The following is a 15,543-nucleotide window of genomic DNA, read 5'->3' on the forward strand; positions in this document are numbered from 1 at the left end:
TGCATTCGTCCTCTGGTTCTTCATACTCCATCCGTGTCGATTCCAGATATCCTACCTGCAACCATTTCAGGTCTAGCTGAGGTGGAGAAGACCAAGTCCTGCAAAGAACATCACCTATTCCTCGCCTCCACCGATATCAACGATGTCTTCTGTTCCCGATCATTCCATCCGGATATCCATCGATAGAGTAAGTCTATGTCACTTCTAGGTATCCCTTTGAAGCTGATCATCCGACTCTAGGGCGGAACATTCACTGATGTCCACGTATCTACCCTTCCTCGGTCCAACCCAGAATCCGCTCAGCAAGATGAATCCAAACGCGAAGAGTTTGTGTTAAAGTTGCTGTCGCAAGATCCCAGCAACTATCGAGACGCTCCCACCGAGGGTGTCCGAAGGGCTCTAGAGAGGGTCACCGGGGAGAGGTTCGAGAGGGGGAAACCGTTGCCAGTGAACCAGCTCGGTGAGTCTAAACTAATATAGATAAGGGCTGACAATTGCCTAGAATACGTCAGGCTTTCCACGACGGTTGCAACCAATGCGCTCTTGGAGCGGAAGGGCCAGAAACACGCTTTGATCATTACCAAGGGTTTCAAAGACCTTCTTGAGATCGGCAACCAAGCTAGACCAAAGATCTTTGATCTGAATATCAAGCGAGCAAAGCCTTTGTACACTAAAGCTGTAGAAGTGGATGAGAGGGTTACCTTGGGTAAGCCAGGCGCCGCTTCTGAAAATGTCGTGCTGTTAACGTCAGATCACCTCGCAGTCGGGTTCTCATCGGATCCAAGAGCCGAGAAGAACGCTCTTGTATTCAACGAGGATGGATCAGTGAAGAAAGCATATTCTGGAGTGGGTGCCGAAGAGCAGGAGAACATTATACCTGGCAGAATTGTGAAAGGTTTGAGTGGAGAAGCTGTCAAAGTGATTCGGGAACCAGGTGAGTTTATCTTAGAAGAAGACAAAGGCTGACTATCGTCAAGATCTCAATACAATCAAGAAGGATCTGCAGGCATTGTACGATGAAGGGTATCGCTCAATTGCCGTTTGTTTGGCTCACTCGTGAGTGAGGTGTTTCTGATCGCGAGCCAAGGCTGACCTGCGCATACTTAGCTACACATTCCCTGACCACGAGCTTGCGATTGGGAAAGTCGCATCAGAAATTGGATTCCCCCACATCTCATTATCCTCCCAGCTCCTGCCTATGATCAAGATGACCAATCGTGGACAATCTACCACGTGCGATGCTTATCTCACTCCGGTACTACAAGACTATCTGAAAGGTTTCTATGCTGGCTTTGAAGGTGGAGCAGACGGGGGTTTGCATGTGGAGTTCATGGGGTCAGACGGGGGCTTGGTAGACCTCAACGTAAGTGAAAAATTGAGGAAGCTCTCTGACATAGGTGCAGAACTTTTCAGGCCTCAAGTCGATTCTGTCAGGACCGGCTGGTGGAGTAGTGGGCTGTGCTTTGACAAGCTGGGATGAGGAAGAAAAATCTCCAGTGATAGGGTGAGTGAGGTGGGCTCCTACTCGTCGAGCTTCAATTGACCACCTCCCAGTCTCGATGTAGGTGGAACGTCAACCGATGTATCTCGGTATGCTGGACGATACGAATCAGTCTGGGAGACCACCACAGCTGGTATATCCATGTTCACCCCACAGCTCGATATCAACACGGTGAGTCTGGTGCTAGCGATGGGCGATAATGTATCTGACTGGACACATGCGCTCAGGTCGCGGCTGGGGGAGGAAGTTGCTTGACATATAGGAATGGACTCTTCCGTGCAGGTCCAGAGTCTGCTGGAGCCCATCCTGGACCAGCGTGTTATAGGTGAGGCCTAGTCTTTTGTCATGGAGGTCCTCAAGCTTACCATCGATCCACTTGTAGGAAAGGTGGCCCTCTCGCTTTGACGGACGGAAACCTCTTCCTAGGTCGTCTTGTACCGAAATAGTGAGTTACGAGTCTGTTGAGATCCCCACTGACCACCCAACCAGTTTCCCTAAATGCTTTGGTCCCAACGAAGATCAGGATCTTGATCCAGAGGCATCCCGTACAAAATTCGAGGAACTCGCTGAAGAGATTCGAACCGAAACCGGGACAGAGAAAACGATTGACGAAATTGTGAGTAAAACATGAACTGTGTCAGGGACTGACGAGGCGTGAACAGGTTTATGGATTCGTGAAAGTCGCGAATGAGACTATGGCCAGGCCGATCCGAACACTGACCGAAGCAAGAGGGTTCAAGACAGACGAACATGTCCTTGCATCTTTTGGAGGTGCCGGGGGTCAACACGCCTGCGAGATCGCCGAGGTAGGTCAATCCATGGTGAGGTCGTGCTGACGGCTTCCGTAGCTTCTTGGTATAGATCGGGTTTTGATTCACAAATACTCATCGATCCTCTCAGCATATGGATTAGCGCTCGCAGATAGGTGAGTATGCACGCCATCGAGTGTCGATTGTTGCTGATATCGCCTCCAGAGTATACGAGCAACAAGAACCCGCTTCGGACACCTACAACCCTTCGTCTCAGTCTTCCCTCTCTTCGAGACTTGATGAGCTTGCAAAGAAAGTTAAGCAGTTGTTGAAGGATTCTGGGTTCGAAGACAGCAAGATACAGGTTGAGCGGTTGTTGAACATGCGGTTCGACGGGTCGGATACTTCGTTGATGGTTCTGGAAACAGCTCCAGGCAAAGGAGATTACGAAGAGGAATTCAAGAGGGCTTACAAGGAGGAGTTTGGGTTTTTGTTGAACAAGAGTATCATCGTCGATGATGTCAAGGTGAGTCAATGGATCTGTAAGCTGAAAGATCCGTTGATGACAGATCTTTACCAGGTTCGAGGGATTGGCAAAACGTTCGATTCGCTTGGTCCATCCGCATTCTCCGAGTACAAGTCATTGAAGTTGAACGACGTCGATCAGAGCAAAGCAGACTTCCACCAAGAAGCGTATGTATGGTATGGTCAAGAAGGCAAGAGACAGGACGTGCCAGTATTTGAGCTGGGTTCGCTTCATACCGGGGATCAGGTCAAGGGTCCTGCTTTGATTATCGATGAGACTCAGACTATTTTCGTTAACGTGTGAGTGGGAGCTTGCACCGACATATGTCCAAGCTGATCAGCCTTGTTTCCTCCCCAGACGGTGGACGGCTGTAGCAACGAGTAGCCACCTGTTGATCCAGCGAGAGAATCGAGCCATCTCAAGTGACGACGACGACCTAGCATAGACGTAGAGATAGACCACAGGGTGATGGACATCGTATCGCATTTACAACATTTATGCATATAGAGTACATACCATTTGCCAGAATCTACCGGACCGAGTTGCAGCTTAGGGAGTCGGCCCAATGTACCGAAAGATCCCGATGGGTATTCGGGACAAACAAGCACCGTACTCGATGGATGAACTGTACCTAAGAACATATCTAGCTATATCATATCAGCATCACCGTTGTTCTCTTCTTTATCATCTAGCATCTGTCAAAAAAGCATACTCAAACATGGAAGCCAAAACATACCTCAGAAACGCTCTCCAAGCCAAACAACCTGGTCTCGGTTTCTGGTGCACGTGAGTCGCTTGTGTCGTTGACATCGTTGACCGTTGTAGTCTCCCTGGGGCTTGTACCATTTCCACCGTTCTCGCTACTGGCGGGTTCAACTGGGTGTTGATCGACGCAGAACATGGTGCTATCACCGACAAGGACTACTTTGATGTGAGTGAGCTGTTTCATAAGGACTCGGCTGATGATTTCAGCTCTCGCTCGCCGCTACTGCTGCCGGTGCGAGTCCCATCATCAGAGTCCCATGGAATGAGGAGTGGATGATCAAGAGAGCACTCGACGCTGGAGCTCATGGTGTTATGACCCCTATGTGTCACAACGCTGAGGATGCGAAAAAGATCGTCTCATTCTCCAAGTACCCTCCTACCGGCTCTCGGGGTTACGGTCCCATGTTCTGTCCTCCTGTATTCGGATGCAAGGGATCAGAATATGATTCTCAAGCGGATGAAAAATTGTTGGTCATCGTTCAAATCGAGTCCAGACAAGGTATTGAGAATGTAGAGGAGATTGCAAAAGTCCCCGGATTGGATGTGCTTTTCATTGGTGAGTTTGTTGGATCTGCGGCCAGAGCTGATATGTGACAGGTCCTTTCGATCTTTCAAAACAATTGAATGTCCAGTTCGGCGGAGAGGAACATGAAGCTGCCATTGCGAAGACCCTTAAAGCAGCCCATGACGCTGGAAAGGTTGCTGCGATCTTCTGTGAGTGTGAACCGGTAGCGAGAATGGGGGATTGTGCTGACCCTTTTTCAGGCTCTAATGGTCAAATCGCGAAACAACGTTTGGATCAAGGATTCGACATGGTCTCGATCGCTGTCGACAATGCTTGTTTGGCTGCTGAGATGGAGAGGCAAATGGGATTCGCTACGGGTACCACTAAGACCGGAGATAGATCGTACTCATAGATGAACATGCATTGTATTGTGAATCGTAAATATCAGGGTGCCAAGGAAATGACGCCCTTCTTCGCAAACGATCCTTTGACACATGACTTGACCCTCTGATTGTCGAGCTTTGTTACTCCGATACTTGGATTGTTCTCTTTCATCATGTCCGTTGCTCTTTACATCACTCACATTGAGAGCATAAACATAACCAGTCCCATCTCGACATGACCAAACCCGTCGTCGTCGCGCTCAACCCCCTCCACCCTCAAGCGCTGGCCCTCGCAACCGAGCATTTTGATCTGATACTTCCTTCGTCTGAAAGATTCAAAGACTGGCGACGACACGCTCAAGGTTTATTGACTATATCAGGGAGTGTGAACAAGGAAGATGTAGACGTGGTCAGGGAACATGGAAAGCTCAAGTATGTAGCCAAGCAAGGAACCGGAGTGGATATGCTAGACCTAAGAGCTTTGAAGGATGCCGGTATAGTCGTGATGAACACTCCTGGGATTAACGTCAGTCACTCTTGACAAGCTTACAGCTGATCATTCACAGGCCCAAGCAGTTGCCGAGTTAGCACTTGGCTTGATTATAGAGTGAGTGGACGTGACCATGAGCGGGCGGACTTCCAGCTGACTCATTGCGAAGCGTTGCGAGGAAGATCAGCACCACTCATGCTCGATTTTACGCTGGGGAACCGATCCACAAAGCTGATGGTTGGGGTGGACACACGCTTTTTGGAAAGACTATCGGTCTGATCGGTGAGTGTTGAATGGCGCACATATAGTCGATACTTACTCTTTGTAGGTGGTGGGGATACCGGTTTCGCACTGGCAAGGATGTTTCAGTCGGCCTTCAACGGTCATGTCATACTCTACGACCCATTCCTCTCAGCAGCTGACCTTCAACGCTGGGAGCGGGGCATCCCTCCCACGTTCATCACCCGCACCTCATCATTCCACGATCTGCTCTTTCAATCGGACATCGTATCTCTCCATTGTCCTTTGACTAAGGAGACAAAGGGTATGATCTCCGCCCCGCAATTCGATCTCATGAAGAGATCAGCGGTACTGGTCAACGTAGCCAGGGGAGGTATAGTCGATGAGGTGGATTTGGAAGTCGCTCTGAAGGAAGGGAAGATAATCGGGGCTGGAGTGGATGTGACGGTCATAGAGCCCCCTACGCAAGGAAGGTATGAAGGATTGTGTAAAGCTGGTTGTGTCATTACGTGAGTCTCGAAGGAAGGAGATGTTGGATCTCCGAAGAGCTGATCATGTTCCTAGACCTCATTACGGAGCAGCACCTGCCGACGTACAAGAAGCTACCTGTCTGGCTATGGTGGAACATATGATCGAAGCGCTCAAGGGCGGCGGTATCAACAACAGGGTGGTTTAGGTGGAACTGTTCAGCAATACTCGTTCAGTGAGGAGAAGGAGTGGGTCTAGTACTTGTTCATATCATTTCGTAGTCAGATGGAAGAGACAAGTTGCATGATGATGAGATTGTACTGCTAGGTTTGGCAATGTGTGTTATCGGAGGTGTTTATCAATTTCTGCACAGCTCGGGATCTTTCCGTTTTTCACTTACATTTGACATTCTCTCACATCCCATTTCCCACCCGTCTTATTCCCTTCTGATTCTCAACAACGACATGAGCTCTCCAGCTCGTCATAGCACTCCATCCGGGTCGACGAGCAAGCGCCAGAATGGTGTTCGTACGCCTATGAGCAGACCAGCCATTGCTGCAGCAGGAATGGGACGGATTACCCCGAGATCAGCCTGTGAATCATGCAGGACAAGGAAGATAAAGGTGGGTTCGGCAGTCTCACTCGGACCCGGCTGATGTCGTTATCCAGTGTACAGGAGAGAGACCTATCTGTGCTAGGTGTCAGAAGCAGGGGAAAGAATGTGTTTATGCGAATGCAACGACGTCGTGGAGGTGAGTGAGATGAAGCGGGGCTCAAGCTCACGAATGTCAGCTATATCGCTGCGCTGGAAGAGCGTATCCGTGGGTTGGAGGAGGAGAAAGCGCGGTGGATCAGTCAACGGGAGAGTATGCAGCCAACCGAGCATGCGATCAAGAGAGCCCGTCTCCATACAGATCCGCCCGAATTGCCTTGTCCACCCCCAGCTCATCGATCCCGCTCACACAGCGGAGGGTCCGGTGTTTCCCCAATACCTGATCCTCCCGCAGTCATCAACGTACCTCCCCCTAAACCTTCATTGCTGGTAGCATCCGACCGATCCATCTTACCCGCTCGACGACATATACATGAATTGCTATCACATTACTTCCTATACACGAACGCCGCATTTCCCATATTTCACATTCCTACCTTGCAGCGGCAGGTCGACGCCGTTTGCTTTTCTGACGAATCGGTCGCTAGGTTCGACATAGCGGTCGTCTTATACGCTTTAGCTATAGGCGCTGCTTCCCTTGACCAGAAAAGCCTATCGGATCCAGCCATTCCACTTCGGGCAGAAGAATTCTTCCATCATGCTGTAAAGTATGTCCTTCCTGGGATGGGGTGGAATGGCATAGAGAGCTTGCAGATTCAGGTGGCTCATCTTATCTTCGTGCTCTACAAGCCTGGGTGCGGGAACGCTTGGGAATCGGCGGGGTTCGTAGCAAGACAAGCCATTGGGCTGGGTTTGCATCAAGAAGCCTAGAATTCGGCGAAAAAACCTCTGGAGAGGGATATGAGAAGGAGGTTGTTCTGGATGTGAGTAGATTTGACGATGATCTTGGCTGACAAATGAAAGAATATACTCTCTCGACGTGATGATGTGTGTAGTAACCGGTCGACCACCTGTAATCTCAGGTTCATGGGTGACAACGGAGGTGAGCTCCATGATCCAGGATGATGGGCTGATCCAGTAGTTTCCATCCGTTCAAGACGATTCCCTCATCACCGATCATGCGATCCTTCCAGGAGAGCCATCACCATTGAAAGCCTCATCGCTCCAGGTCTACCGTCTTCATCAAATCCAAAGCGAGATCCACACACGCCTTCACGCATCGACGGTAGCTCCGCCGGCTTTATGGCTCGATTCCATGGTGAACCGACTAGACCAATGGCGTGCGATGTGTCCCGAAGGAACAGGGTATGTCAGCGACCATTGGCAAGTTGTCCAACATCATGCGACGATGTCCATGCTTTACCGACCGTCCAGAGCGTCCTCAAACCCCGATCGACAGGAAACAATGACAGCTTTAGTCAGTGCCAGGGAGGTCATCAGAAGGAGCAAAGACTTGTCCCGCATGGGAAGGGTTGACTTTAGTAAGTGACAAAAGTGTTGATGTCCGCTGACAAAGTAAGGTTGGATATCCATCCACAGGTTGTTCATGCAAGGAATGACCTATCTTCATTGCACCCTCCAGGCTAGTCAGAATGGCTGGAACATCATACCCTCAACAGTGGATACGTTACTAGACATCCAGACCTGCCTAGCTCTGATGGAACGTCTTGCTGGTGAGTATCCTTTGACAGACCAAGGTCACTGACATGTCAGCTACTACACCAGGAACATCTGGTATTCGAAACGCTTTCGAGGGTATATCCGAAAAGGTCATTCGGCATATCATGGCCACATCAAGAGGATCAGACTCGTCATCGAGGCCTGTACGGTCACCAATGAATAATCTAGCAGCGTTCTTGGTACAACCTCTGGGTGAAAAGAGTGCAGAAGAGTGGGATGAGAAAGTTGCGGGGGTCCTACGACTCCTGCCATGACGATTGCAATGAACGGTAGTTTCATTTAGATTCTGACGGCGTTTGTATGCCGGTCTTGTCATCATGTATCATTCAGCACACGGTATGAGACAACACATGCATGCCGAGTCCGGCTTGATTCCCAACGCATCATCCGATCTGGGAGGAGTTTCTTATGTTGACGATCGAACGTATAAATAGAATATTTTGGATGAAGGTGACTGAATGTACGTAAACATCGACGTCATGTTGGTTTCCGGTGGTTGAAAATCCCTTATCTGTCCATTTTATATGTTCATGACGTTTCGTGCAGATTAAGCCAACGTCGACGATGCATACATATATATAGATTGATATGTATCTCAGAGCAGTGTATGATACTAAGTTCTGCATTCACTATTATTTACTAATCTTGCAACATGCCCAATCACGCCCTTGACACCAACCCTCCCTCTGGATCAGTCCAGCACATCACCGTCCGTGGGTCTGACTGGCTCTGGGCGGTCTTCGCAATTATGATGGTCACAGATATCGTCGTCTTCTTCTGGCAATTCTCCCTCCCACGGGGCCAACGAGTGTTCCATCAACTGTCCTTGGTAAGCAACTCATTATATAAGAGTATTCTCACTGACTCCTCTTTGCAGTTCATTCTCTCCACTGCTGCTATCGCATACTTCTCCATGGCTTCGGATCTTGGTTATGCCTCTGTTCTTACCGAGTTTGGTCACATGGGATACTCCGCGAACACAACCAGGCAGATCTGGGTGAGTTAACCTTGATGGGCGATTTTGGCTGATAGTGTAGTATGTCCGTTACATCGACTGGGTGATCACCACCCCTTCCCTACTTTTGACCTTGGTGCTGGCTTCCGGTCTTCCCCTATCGGACATCATCGCTTTGTGTTACTTTGATCTGGTGATGATAGTGACGGGGTTGGTCGGTGCATTGGTTGCTACTAGCTACAAATGGGGTGAGTTATGACCCTTTTCATTCACGATCGGTTACTGACACAAGCCCATGTCAGGTTTTTACACTTTCGGATGTGCCGCCTTGTTCTATGTACGTTAGCTCTAATCTTCTATTGGCTCGATGCTGACACAGCACAGATCTGGTGGGTTCTCGCTGGGCCAGCTCGAGCAAGTGCCGGCGCACTCGGAGCGGACTACAAGAGCGCGTTCACCTCCTCCGCTGCCATCCTATCGTTCCTCTGGTTACTATACCCGGTGGCTTGGGGTGTGAGTGATAATCGACTTGAGAGATCATCACTTTGCTGATCCAAGTACAGCTCGCCGACGGGGGTAATGTTATCACCCCAGACTCAGAGATGATTTTCTACGGTATCCTGGACGTCCTTGCCAAGCCTGTCTTCACTATCTACCACCTTTACAGGCTCTCAAAGCTCGACCTCAGCTTGCTTCAACTCTCTTCCGGCAAATTCTCTAGCTCTGGCGGGGTGTTTGACCGGGAGAAGCATGCCGCTGCTGGGGCACCTGCAATGGTCGGAGTCCCTGGCGCCTCGACCACTGGTACGGCGAAGGGAGGCTTCTTCAGTCGACGGGGTCAAAGAAATGCGGTAGCCGAGCCTCGAGCCTCCGAAGCTACTGCGGTGAACCCTTGAACGCATAATTCGATATTCAATCTCGTTAAACCATTTATACATTCCTATAATCTAGTCACGTCCATACTAGTCGCATGCATCAGACACTTTTAACCTTTTACCTCTGCAAGCAACGGCTCGCCCTTCATACTCTGAATGGCATTTCGCACACAAAGCTCTGCCATTTTGTTTCTCGTGTCAAAATCTCCGGAGCCAAGGTGAGGAAGCACGATACCTATCTGTCAGCGAGGTTTGCTCTGGGTCGTACTCACAATTGTCCAAGTGTAACAGCGGATGATCCGGCTTGATGTTGGGTTCGCCGGTTAGCACATCTAAACCTGCGCCAAAGATTTGGCCGGATTTAAGCGCTGCATGGAGGTCATCAGAGTTGACCACGGGACCCTGTGAACATGTCAGCGGGATGTTAGGTACTGAAACGACTTACTCTCGCAACGTTGACCAAGATTGAGGTGGCTTTCATCTTGGCCAGGAAATCTTTATTTACGATGTCTTTGGTAGACGGGTTGAGGTCGCACAAGACAATGAGGACATCCGCCTGGGACGCAAGTACGTCCTTCTCCACTCGCTTGACATCGACGCCCCACCTTTTTGTGAAGTCGGCGTCGATAGCAGCTTGATTCTCTCTTTCTCTCGAGGAGGTGTAGATGATTGTTGGCGGTTCGGTCTTGTTGGTAAAAGCCAATAGCCTGTCGACGGCCGCTTGGGGTATTCTACCAAAACCAAGGAATCCGATTTTGAGACCAGGATGGCCAAGCGAATGACCACAGAGGACGAACGGAGCCCATGGAATTTGGGGCCACTGAGGGTTAGCTTTGTGTAAGTTTCAACGAGCTCACCTCTCCACGCTTCACGAGGTTAATCCCATAGCCGACCTTTCTAAGCGTCATCAAGACCAACATGACGGTGATATCGGCGACTGACTGTCAGCGTGGTCTGGGCGGCGTTTTAAACTCACCAGCATCGTTCAATACACCTGGGGTATGTCCGATCTTAATCCCTCGAGCATGAGCAGCTTTTACGTTTATGTGATCTGGCCTGTCAGCGATGTTGACGGGGTAGCAGACTCACCATAACCAACACTGAATGTGGAAACACACTTTAAATTCTCGTTACATGTATCGATGAATTCCTGGTCTACTTTGTCGCTAGGCTGACTGTGCATGATACAAGCCGCGCCGACCTGGGGGTCGGCAATCTGTTTCAGAACCCATTCTCTGCTTGGCTCGGAGTCTTGAGGGTTGACGATGAGCTCGTAGCCAGAGCTCTCGAGGATGCTCATCGCTTGGTTGCCGACGTGTCGCGTGCTGTCACGAGTTAGCCAAGGGTCTATAAAGAAAGAGACAAGACTCACATGAGGATCTTTGACATTGTGCAATGATCGGGCTGGACTGATATTGTATTGGATATGATATGAGAGGGCCAAGAGATAACTTATGGTACAGCTGATAGATGTCAAGATAATCTCTTTTCTAAGCAGATAACAGTACCAGCTCGGCCCGGCTATTCCGTAGGTCTTATATCACCTCGTGGTGTCTTTGTCACATAGTTCGGCAGGCACCGCTGACCCCCGATGTGCCATCGGCGATCACCGTAGTGACCGTGGGCGTTACCGCAATAAACATGGATCGGTACAGACCTAACACAATTTATCTGGGGTGGGTTCTCTGTAAACAACGCTACACTGAACCGATTCTTCTCACTTCACTACCTACTTCCATTTGTACTATCAGCACTTGCACTAATGCACATGCTTACACTACACACACACGGTAGCTCGAACCCTGAAGGAATTAGCTCAAATCCTGACAAGGCACCAATGCACCCATACTACATCTTTAAGGACCTTATTACAATCTTCCTATTCTTTATTGCTCTAGCAACACTAGTTATGTACGCACCTAACCTGCTAGGACACAGTGACAACTACATTCCGGCCAACCCTATGCAAACACCACCATCGATCGTGCCTGAATGGTATCTACTACCTTTCTACGCTATCCTTCGATCTATTCCTAACAAGCTTCTAGGAGTAGTTGGAATGCTGGGTGCTCTACTGATCCTTCTAGCAATGCCACTACTAGACGACGGTCGAGGTCGAGGTGACGTTCACCGACCAGCTTCACGAGTTGCATTCTGGGTATTCGTAGGAATCTTCTTCCTACTAATGTACCTAGGATCACAACACGCGGAAGAACCATACATTACTGTTGGATCAATTGCTACAGCAGCCTACTTTGGTTGGTTCGTAGTACTTCTTCCAATTATTGGTATGATGGAAAACTCATCATTTGACGGTACAAACGCACCTGCTTCATCTCAAGCAGTCTAATTAGTGATATCATAACACGCATATTAATTCCTATTCCCCTTTCCGTACATATATAATATCAAATTAAAAGCAAGTATTGTGGAAGTATCATAATTGGCAATGAACCTCCTTGTCAAGGAGGGTTATGGCGGTTCGAACCCGCTCTTCCTCGTCAAATCACATTATGCAACTCTTACGTATCAAAATTTGACTGGTAGGATGACTATATGTCTGCATCAATGCACATCGTAAATACAGTGTTGTAACTAACACATCATAGGATATCTTATATATCATATGCAATTAGGGTATACTAATTAAGGTATAGTCTTCCATTATAGAACTTAATAAACATATACAACGCATAGACGTTAAAATCACCAGTATTGGATGACTCTTGCTCACTTATCACTCGCGTCCGCCACTTCAACTCTTCCCACACTATATACGCACCCCCTTTACAATTCACATGTCTTTGCACATTATATATGTGACCCCTATACTATAGGCGGCATAGGGCCTTCTGTGGCGAATAGTAAAGAGGATACGGATATAGTGCGCCCTGCTGGGGGACCAAAAGGGGATACGTATATAAAGTCCTTCTGGGATGAAAGTGGCGCAGCGGTGGTCGCCGAACGAAAGGTTGAAACATGTGTCTATGTTCACTACAGCGGAGATCACCACTTGTTGTACACAGCTCAACGTCAGCGTCATTAGTTACTCCTACATCCACCCTCATTCCATTCTTCCATCTTCCTACAAAACTCGTATCACTACACAAGAGCGGAACCAATCACTATGTTCGAGTTCCTCGTCACGCTGCTACTCGCCACTGCGATCATGATATCTCTCATGGCCGTGGGCGTCGCCATAACCATGCCCTTCCATGGTGCTCTGGTCCGACTGCGGGCCAATTACAATCCGCACGCTGTCGGCCTCGATGCGCAGAGTCGGTAAGTTGTCTATCAGAGAGCTGTACCACACCTGCTAATCATCCATTTAGTGTCGGTCCCACTCTGACCACCCTAGTCGGAACCCTCAAACGAACCAAAAGGCTCGAAGGATGGTGGGGTTTATGGAAAGGTGAGCGATGTCCCTCCTGGTAGTGCCTGCTGCGGCTCAATTCCTCTTTAGGCACTTATCCCACCCTCGCCTACACCACCCTCGTGTCAATCGCATCCATCATCTTTGTTGGCGGATCGTCCACTCGAGGTCCCAAAAACACCTACAGCGTCCCGGAAGCCGGGGGAGTACGGTGAGTCCACTCTGATCGATTGCGAACCTCACAGCTGACACCGTTCAGTATGGGTCTCTTCACCATCGTCCTCACCCTTATTGCTCTGCCGATGACTGTAATAATCAACCGGTGAGTGCATACCCCCTTAGGGCGATCGCTGACTTTCCAGATCCATCATAACACCGTACAAACTTCCCAATAACCCCACCACGTCTCTCCGAGTGTTACTCTCTCCACACGAACTCGCCAAACCCTACATGCTCTACCTCACGCCTGGTCTCCTTGCTACCACATTCATCCATTCCCTGTGCGTCACCCTGATAGCCCGAACCATGCGAGTATTCTTCCTAGGTGCCTCCGCTCCCGAGGACATCTCCGATAACATCTCCCCATGGCGATGGTTGATCTTCATCCTTTGGCAAGCACTTGCCACCGGCTGGCTCACACCTCTCGAAGTCGTCAGCACTCGACTGTCCGTTCAGCCCAACACGCCAGGTGCTGTCGCAACCGAGGAAGAAGAGCAAGGCCCTCCTGAGGGAGTTTCATTCTGTGGAACCGACGAAGACGTTATTGGCCTTCGACCCACTACCGACCCCTACCTCGGCATGGTCGACTGCGGAAGAAAGGTCATCGAGGAGGAAGGGTGGCAAAGTCTGTACCGAGGATTCTGGTGGACCATGCTGAGTAATGTATTTGGAGCTTTCGCGTGATGGTGATTACATATACATATAAAATAATATGAACAAATGCATATAAGTCGTGATAAAATCGTCATCTCATGATAGGGTTCTCAAAAGGATATATACAAACAAGCAACAAATGGATTCATGTACAAAAAACCCTGTTTCTACACCGCTCGACGGCCGATCATCCATCCTACCTCAGTCAAGAAACGATTTCGCAAGGGTTCGAGGGCTTGTCGGAACGATTCGTCAAAAGAAGGGCTCGAATCTTGATTTGCTGGTCTCGACGTGGGAAGCGACCAGTGAGACGTATGATGACTTGAATCCCAAGCACTGGTTGCGCTTTTGGAGGTCAGTCTGTCCATCGTCTCTGCCCAGTTTGTGACTACTGGATGTGGATACATTCCACCTCGCTGATTGACCTCCGCGGATAATGATTTCAGCCAAAGGTCCCATATAGTTAGGACCAATTTCGCCAAGTCAAGGATAGGATTGTTAGGTGGTGCATTGACCGGGACGACGGACAGTAGAGTGCGAAGATATGTAGTCAGAGGGTGAAGGAATGCAAAGATGGACTCTGCTTCGAGAGGCGATTTTGTGTTTGACGTAAAGTATCGGATATACGTCGACGCCTATAGGCCATGTCAGAGAACGCTCGGATTCGCCATCGAACATCAACACTTACCGTCCTACAGAAGATTTCTGCTTCACCTCTGACACGTTCCCATCGCCTCAGCTCGAACAGCTCGGATGCTTCTCGCATTCCAAAACTACCCCCAGCAGCTTTCTGGACAGCTTCGAATGCTGTCTGCATCTCCCTGACGCAAGTCTTCACCTCGGGTTGAGGGATCTGACCGAGTACCGATTCAGACAGTGTCGGATGAGTCCGAAGCAGCTGCATGAGTATGGGAAGGTGTGACGAAGATGGCAAAGTGGCTATGAAGAGATGTCAGTGCCAGTGGCTCGAATCGAACAAATGGACAAACCAAGTAAAATTCCCACATCTATTCCATCTGACGCGGCAATTGGCGGATTATCAGAGGGCAATACCCTAGATCTTTTGGCTGACTTGGAAGGTCCATCCTGGAGAGCGAGGCCAGCGACTGCTGAAAGATCAACTTTGGACGCTGATCCCCGGGCTTGGGAGGATGACGAAGCGGGCGAATTGGGGGAAAGAGGTGGTGAGGACGAGGGGGAACGAGAGCGACGTGCCCTTTTCAAAGTACTCGATGGAGTGAGGTTGTTTGACTCCGACCTCAGCCTGGAAAGGGAAGTTTTGGTGGGGGAATGTACGGGTGACGACCAGTTGAGACCACTGGAAGAAGGACGGGAAGGTGAGGTGAACCCAGAAGGGGTTGATGGATGACAGAAACCAAAGGAGAGAGGGGAAGGTCGTGCAGCGAAGGGGAAAGGGAGAGAAGAGGGTGGCTGCTGAGTGAGAGGATGCGCCATGTCTTGATCGGTTGAAGTGACAGTGAGTGACAATGTTGTCGATGACAAGTAAGAACAAAACCAACAAGAAGAAAAGGAGAGAAGAGAGATAA

General features: G+C 49.5%; 11 protein-coding genes and 1 non-coding gene across 12 annotated transcripts; 10 read left to right on the forward strand and 2 right to left on the reverse strand.

Annotated features, from left to right (window-relative positions):
• Window positions 1-142: 142 nt before the first annotated feature.
• L199_000188 (uncharacterized protein) lies at window positions 143-3,221 on the forward strand (the record flags this gene model as incomplete). Its single annotated transcript, XM_064885960.1, has 16 exons — window positions 143-187; window positions 241-460; window positions 503-706; window positions 764-934; window positions 978-1,056; window positions 1,108-1,367; window positions 1,414-1,504; window positions 1,555-1,672; window positions 1,729-1,826; window positions 1,884-1,946; window positions 1,991-2,117; window positions 2,164-2,307; window positions 2,350-2,426; window positions 2,476-2,776; window positions 2,831-3,075; window positions 3,134-3,221. 16 exons carry the CDS (start codon window positions 143-145, stop codon window positions 3,219-3,221), a joined length of 2,331 nt encoding a protein of 776 aa, XP_064742032.1.
• Window positions 3,222-3,494: 273 nt separating this feature from the next.
• Window positions 3,495-4,458, forward strand: L199_000189 (uncharacterized protein; the record flags this gene model as incomplete). Its single annotated transcript, XM_064885961.1, has 5 exons — window positions 3,495-3,556; window positions 3,602-3,707; window positions 3,893-4,097; window positions 4,139-4,255; window positions 4,307-4,458. The coding sequence occupies 5 exons, from the start codon at window positions 3,495-3,497 to the stop codon at window positions 4,456-4,458; spliced, it is 642 nt and encodes a 213-aa protein (XP_064742033.1).
• A 206-nt stretch (window positions 4,459-4,664) lies between these two features.
• L199_000190 (uncharacterized protein) lies at window positions 4,665-5,835 on the forward strand (the record flags this gene model as incomplete). Its single annotated transcript, XM_064885962.1, has 5 exons — window positions 4,665-4,959; window positions 5,006-5,036; window positions 5,089-5,201; window positions 5,248-5,668; window positions 5,724-5,835. The coding sequence occupies 5 exons, from the start codon at window positions 4,665-4,667 to the stop codon at window positions 5,833-5,835; spliced, it is 972 nt and encodes a 323-aa protein (XP_064742034.1).
• Window positions 5,836-6,091: 256 nt separating this feature from the next.
• On the forward strand, window positions 6,092-7,110 carry L199_000191 (uncharacterized protein; the record flags this gene model as incomplete). The annotated part of the gene is made up of 3 exons (XM_064885963.1): window positions 6,092-6,250; window positions 6,297-6,379; window positions 6,594-7,110. 3 exons carry the CDS (start codon window positions 6,092-6,094, stop codon window positions 7,108-7,110), a joined length of 759 nt encoding a protein of 252 aa, XP_064742035.1.
• Window positions 7,111-7,266: 156 nt separating this feature from the next.
• On the forward strand, window positions 7,267-8,174 carry L199_000192 (uncharacterized protein; the record flags this gene model as incomplete). The annotated part of the gene is made up of 4 exons (XM_064885964.1): window positions 7,267-7,282; window positions 7,338-7,721; window positions 7,860-7,913; window positions 7,966-8,174. The coding sequence occupies 4 exons, from the start codon at window positions 7,267-7,269 to the stop codon at window positions 8,172-8,174; spliced, it is 663 nt and encodes a 220-aa protein (XP_064742036.1).
• Window positions 8,175-8,572: 398 nt separating this feature from the next.
• Window positions 8,573-9,771, forward strand: L199_000193 (uncharacterized protein; the record flags this gene model as incomplete). Its single annotated transcript, XM_064885965.1, has 6 exons — window positions 8,573-8,749; window positions 8,798-8,921; window positions 9,079-9,123; window positions 9,178-9,212; window positions 9,260-9,388; window positions 9,439-9,771. 6 exons carry the CDS (start codon window positions 8,573-8,575, stop codon window positions 9,769-9,771), a joined length of 843 nt encoding a protein of 280 aa, XP_064742037.1.
• A 177-nt stretch (window positions 9,772-9,948) lies between these two features.
• L199_000194 (uncharacterized protein) lies at window positions 9,949-11,050 on the reverse strand (the record flags this gene model as incomplete). Its single annotated transcript, XM_064885966.1, has 4 exons — window positions 9,949-10,152; window positions 10,196-10,581; window positions 10,727-10,783; window positions 10,840-11,050. 4 exons carry the CDS (start codon window positions 11,048-11,050, stop codon window positions 9,949-9,951), a joined length of 858 nt encoding a protein of 285 aa, XP_064742038.1.
• A 537-nt stretch (window positions 11,051-11,587) lies between these two features.
• On the forward strand, window positions 11,588-12,100 carry L199_000195 (uncharacterized protein; the record flags this gene model as incomplete). Its single annotated transcript, XM_064885967.1, has 1 exon — window positions 11,588-12,100. The coding sequence occupies one exon, from the start codon at window positions 11,588-11,590 to the stop codon at window positions 12,098-12,100; it is 513 nt and encodes a 170-aa protein (XP_064742039.1).
• Window positions 12,101-12,178: 78 nt separating this feature from the next.
• On the forward strand, window positions 12,179-12,254 carry L199_000196. The gene has a single exon. It is a non-coding gene; the product is annotated as a tRNA-Asp (tRNA).
• A 623-nt stretch (window positions 12,255-12,877) lies between these two features.
• L199_000197 (uncharacterized protein) lies at window positions 12,878-13,449 on the forward strand (the record flags this gene model as incomplete). Its single annotated transcript, XM_064885968.1, has 4 exons — window positions 12,878-13,032; window positions 13,083-13,162; window positions 13,214-13,334; window positions 13,383-13,449. The coding sequence occupies 4 exons, from the start codon at window positions 12,878-12,880 to the stop codon at window positions 13,447-13,449; spliced, it is 423 nt and encodes a 140-aa protein (XP_064742040.1).
• A 124-nt stretch (window positions 13,450-13,573) lies between these two features.
• L199_000198 (uncharacterized protein) lies at window positions 13,574-14,026 on the forward strand (the record flags this gene model as incomplete). Its single annotated transcript, XM_064885969.1, has 1 exon — window positions 13,574-14,026. The coding sequence occupies one exon, from the start codon at window positions 13,574-13,576 to the stop codon at window positions 14,024-14,026; it is 453 nt and encodes a 150-aa protein (XP_064742041.1).
• A 137-nt stretch (window positions 14,027-14,163) lies between these two features.
• Window positions 14,164-15,451, reverse strand: L199_000199 (uncharacterized protein; the record flags this gene model as incomplete). Its single annotated transcript, XM_064885970.1, has 3 exons — window positions 14,164-14,631; window positions 14,685-14,935; window positions 14,986-15,451. The coding sequence occupies 3 exons, from the start codon at window positions 15,449-15,451 to the stop codon at window positions 14,164-14,166; spliced, it is 1,185 nt and encodes a 394-aa protein (XP_064742042.1).
• Window positions 15,452-15,543: the final 92 nt, after the last annotated feature.

The sequence above is a fragment of the Kwoniella botswanensis genome, chromosome 1 (genome assembly GCF_036426115.1).
Source record: "Kwoniella botswanensis chromosome 1, complete sequence".
NCBI lineage: Eukaryota > Fungi > Basidiomycota > Tremellomycetes > Tremellales > Cryptococcaceae > Kwoniella > Kwoniella botswanensis.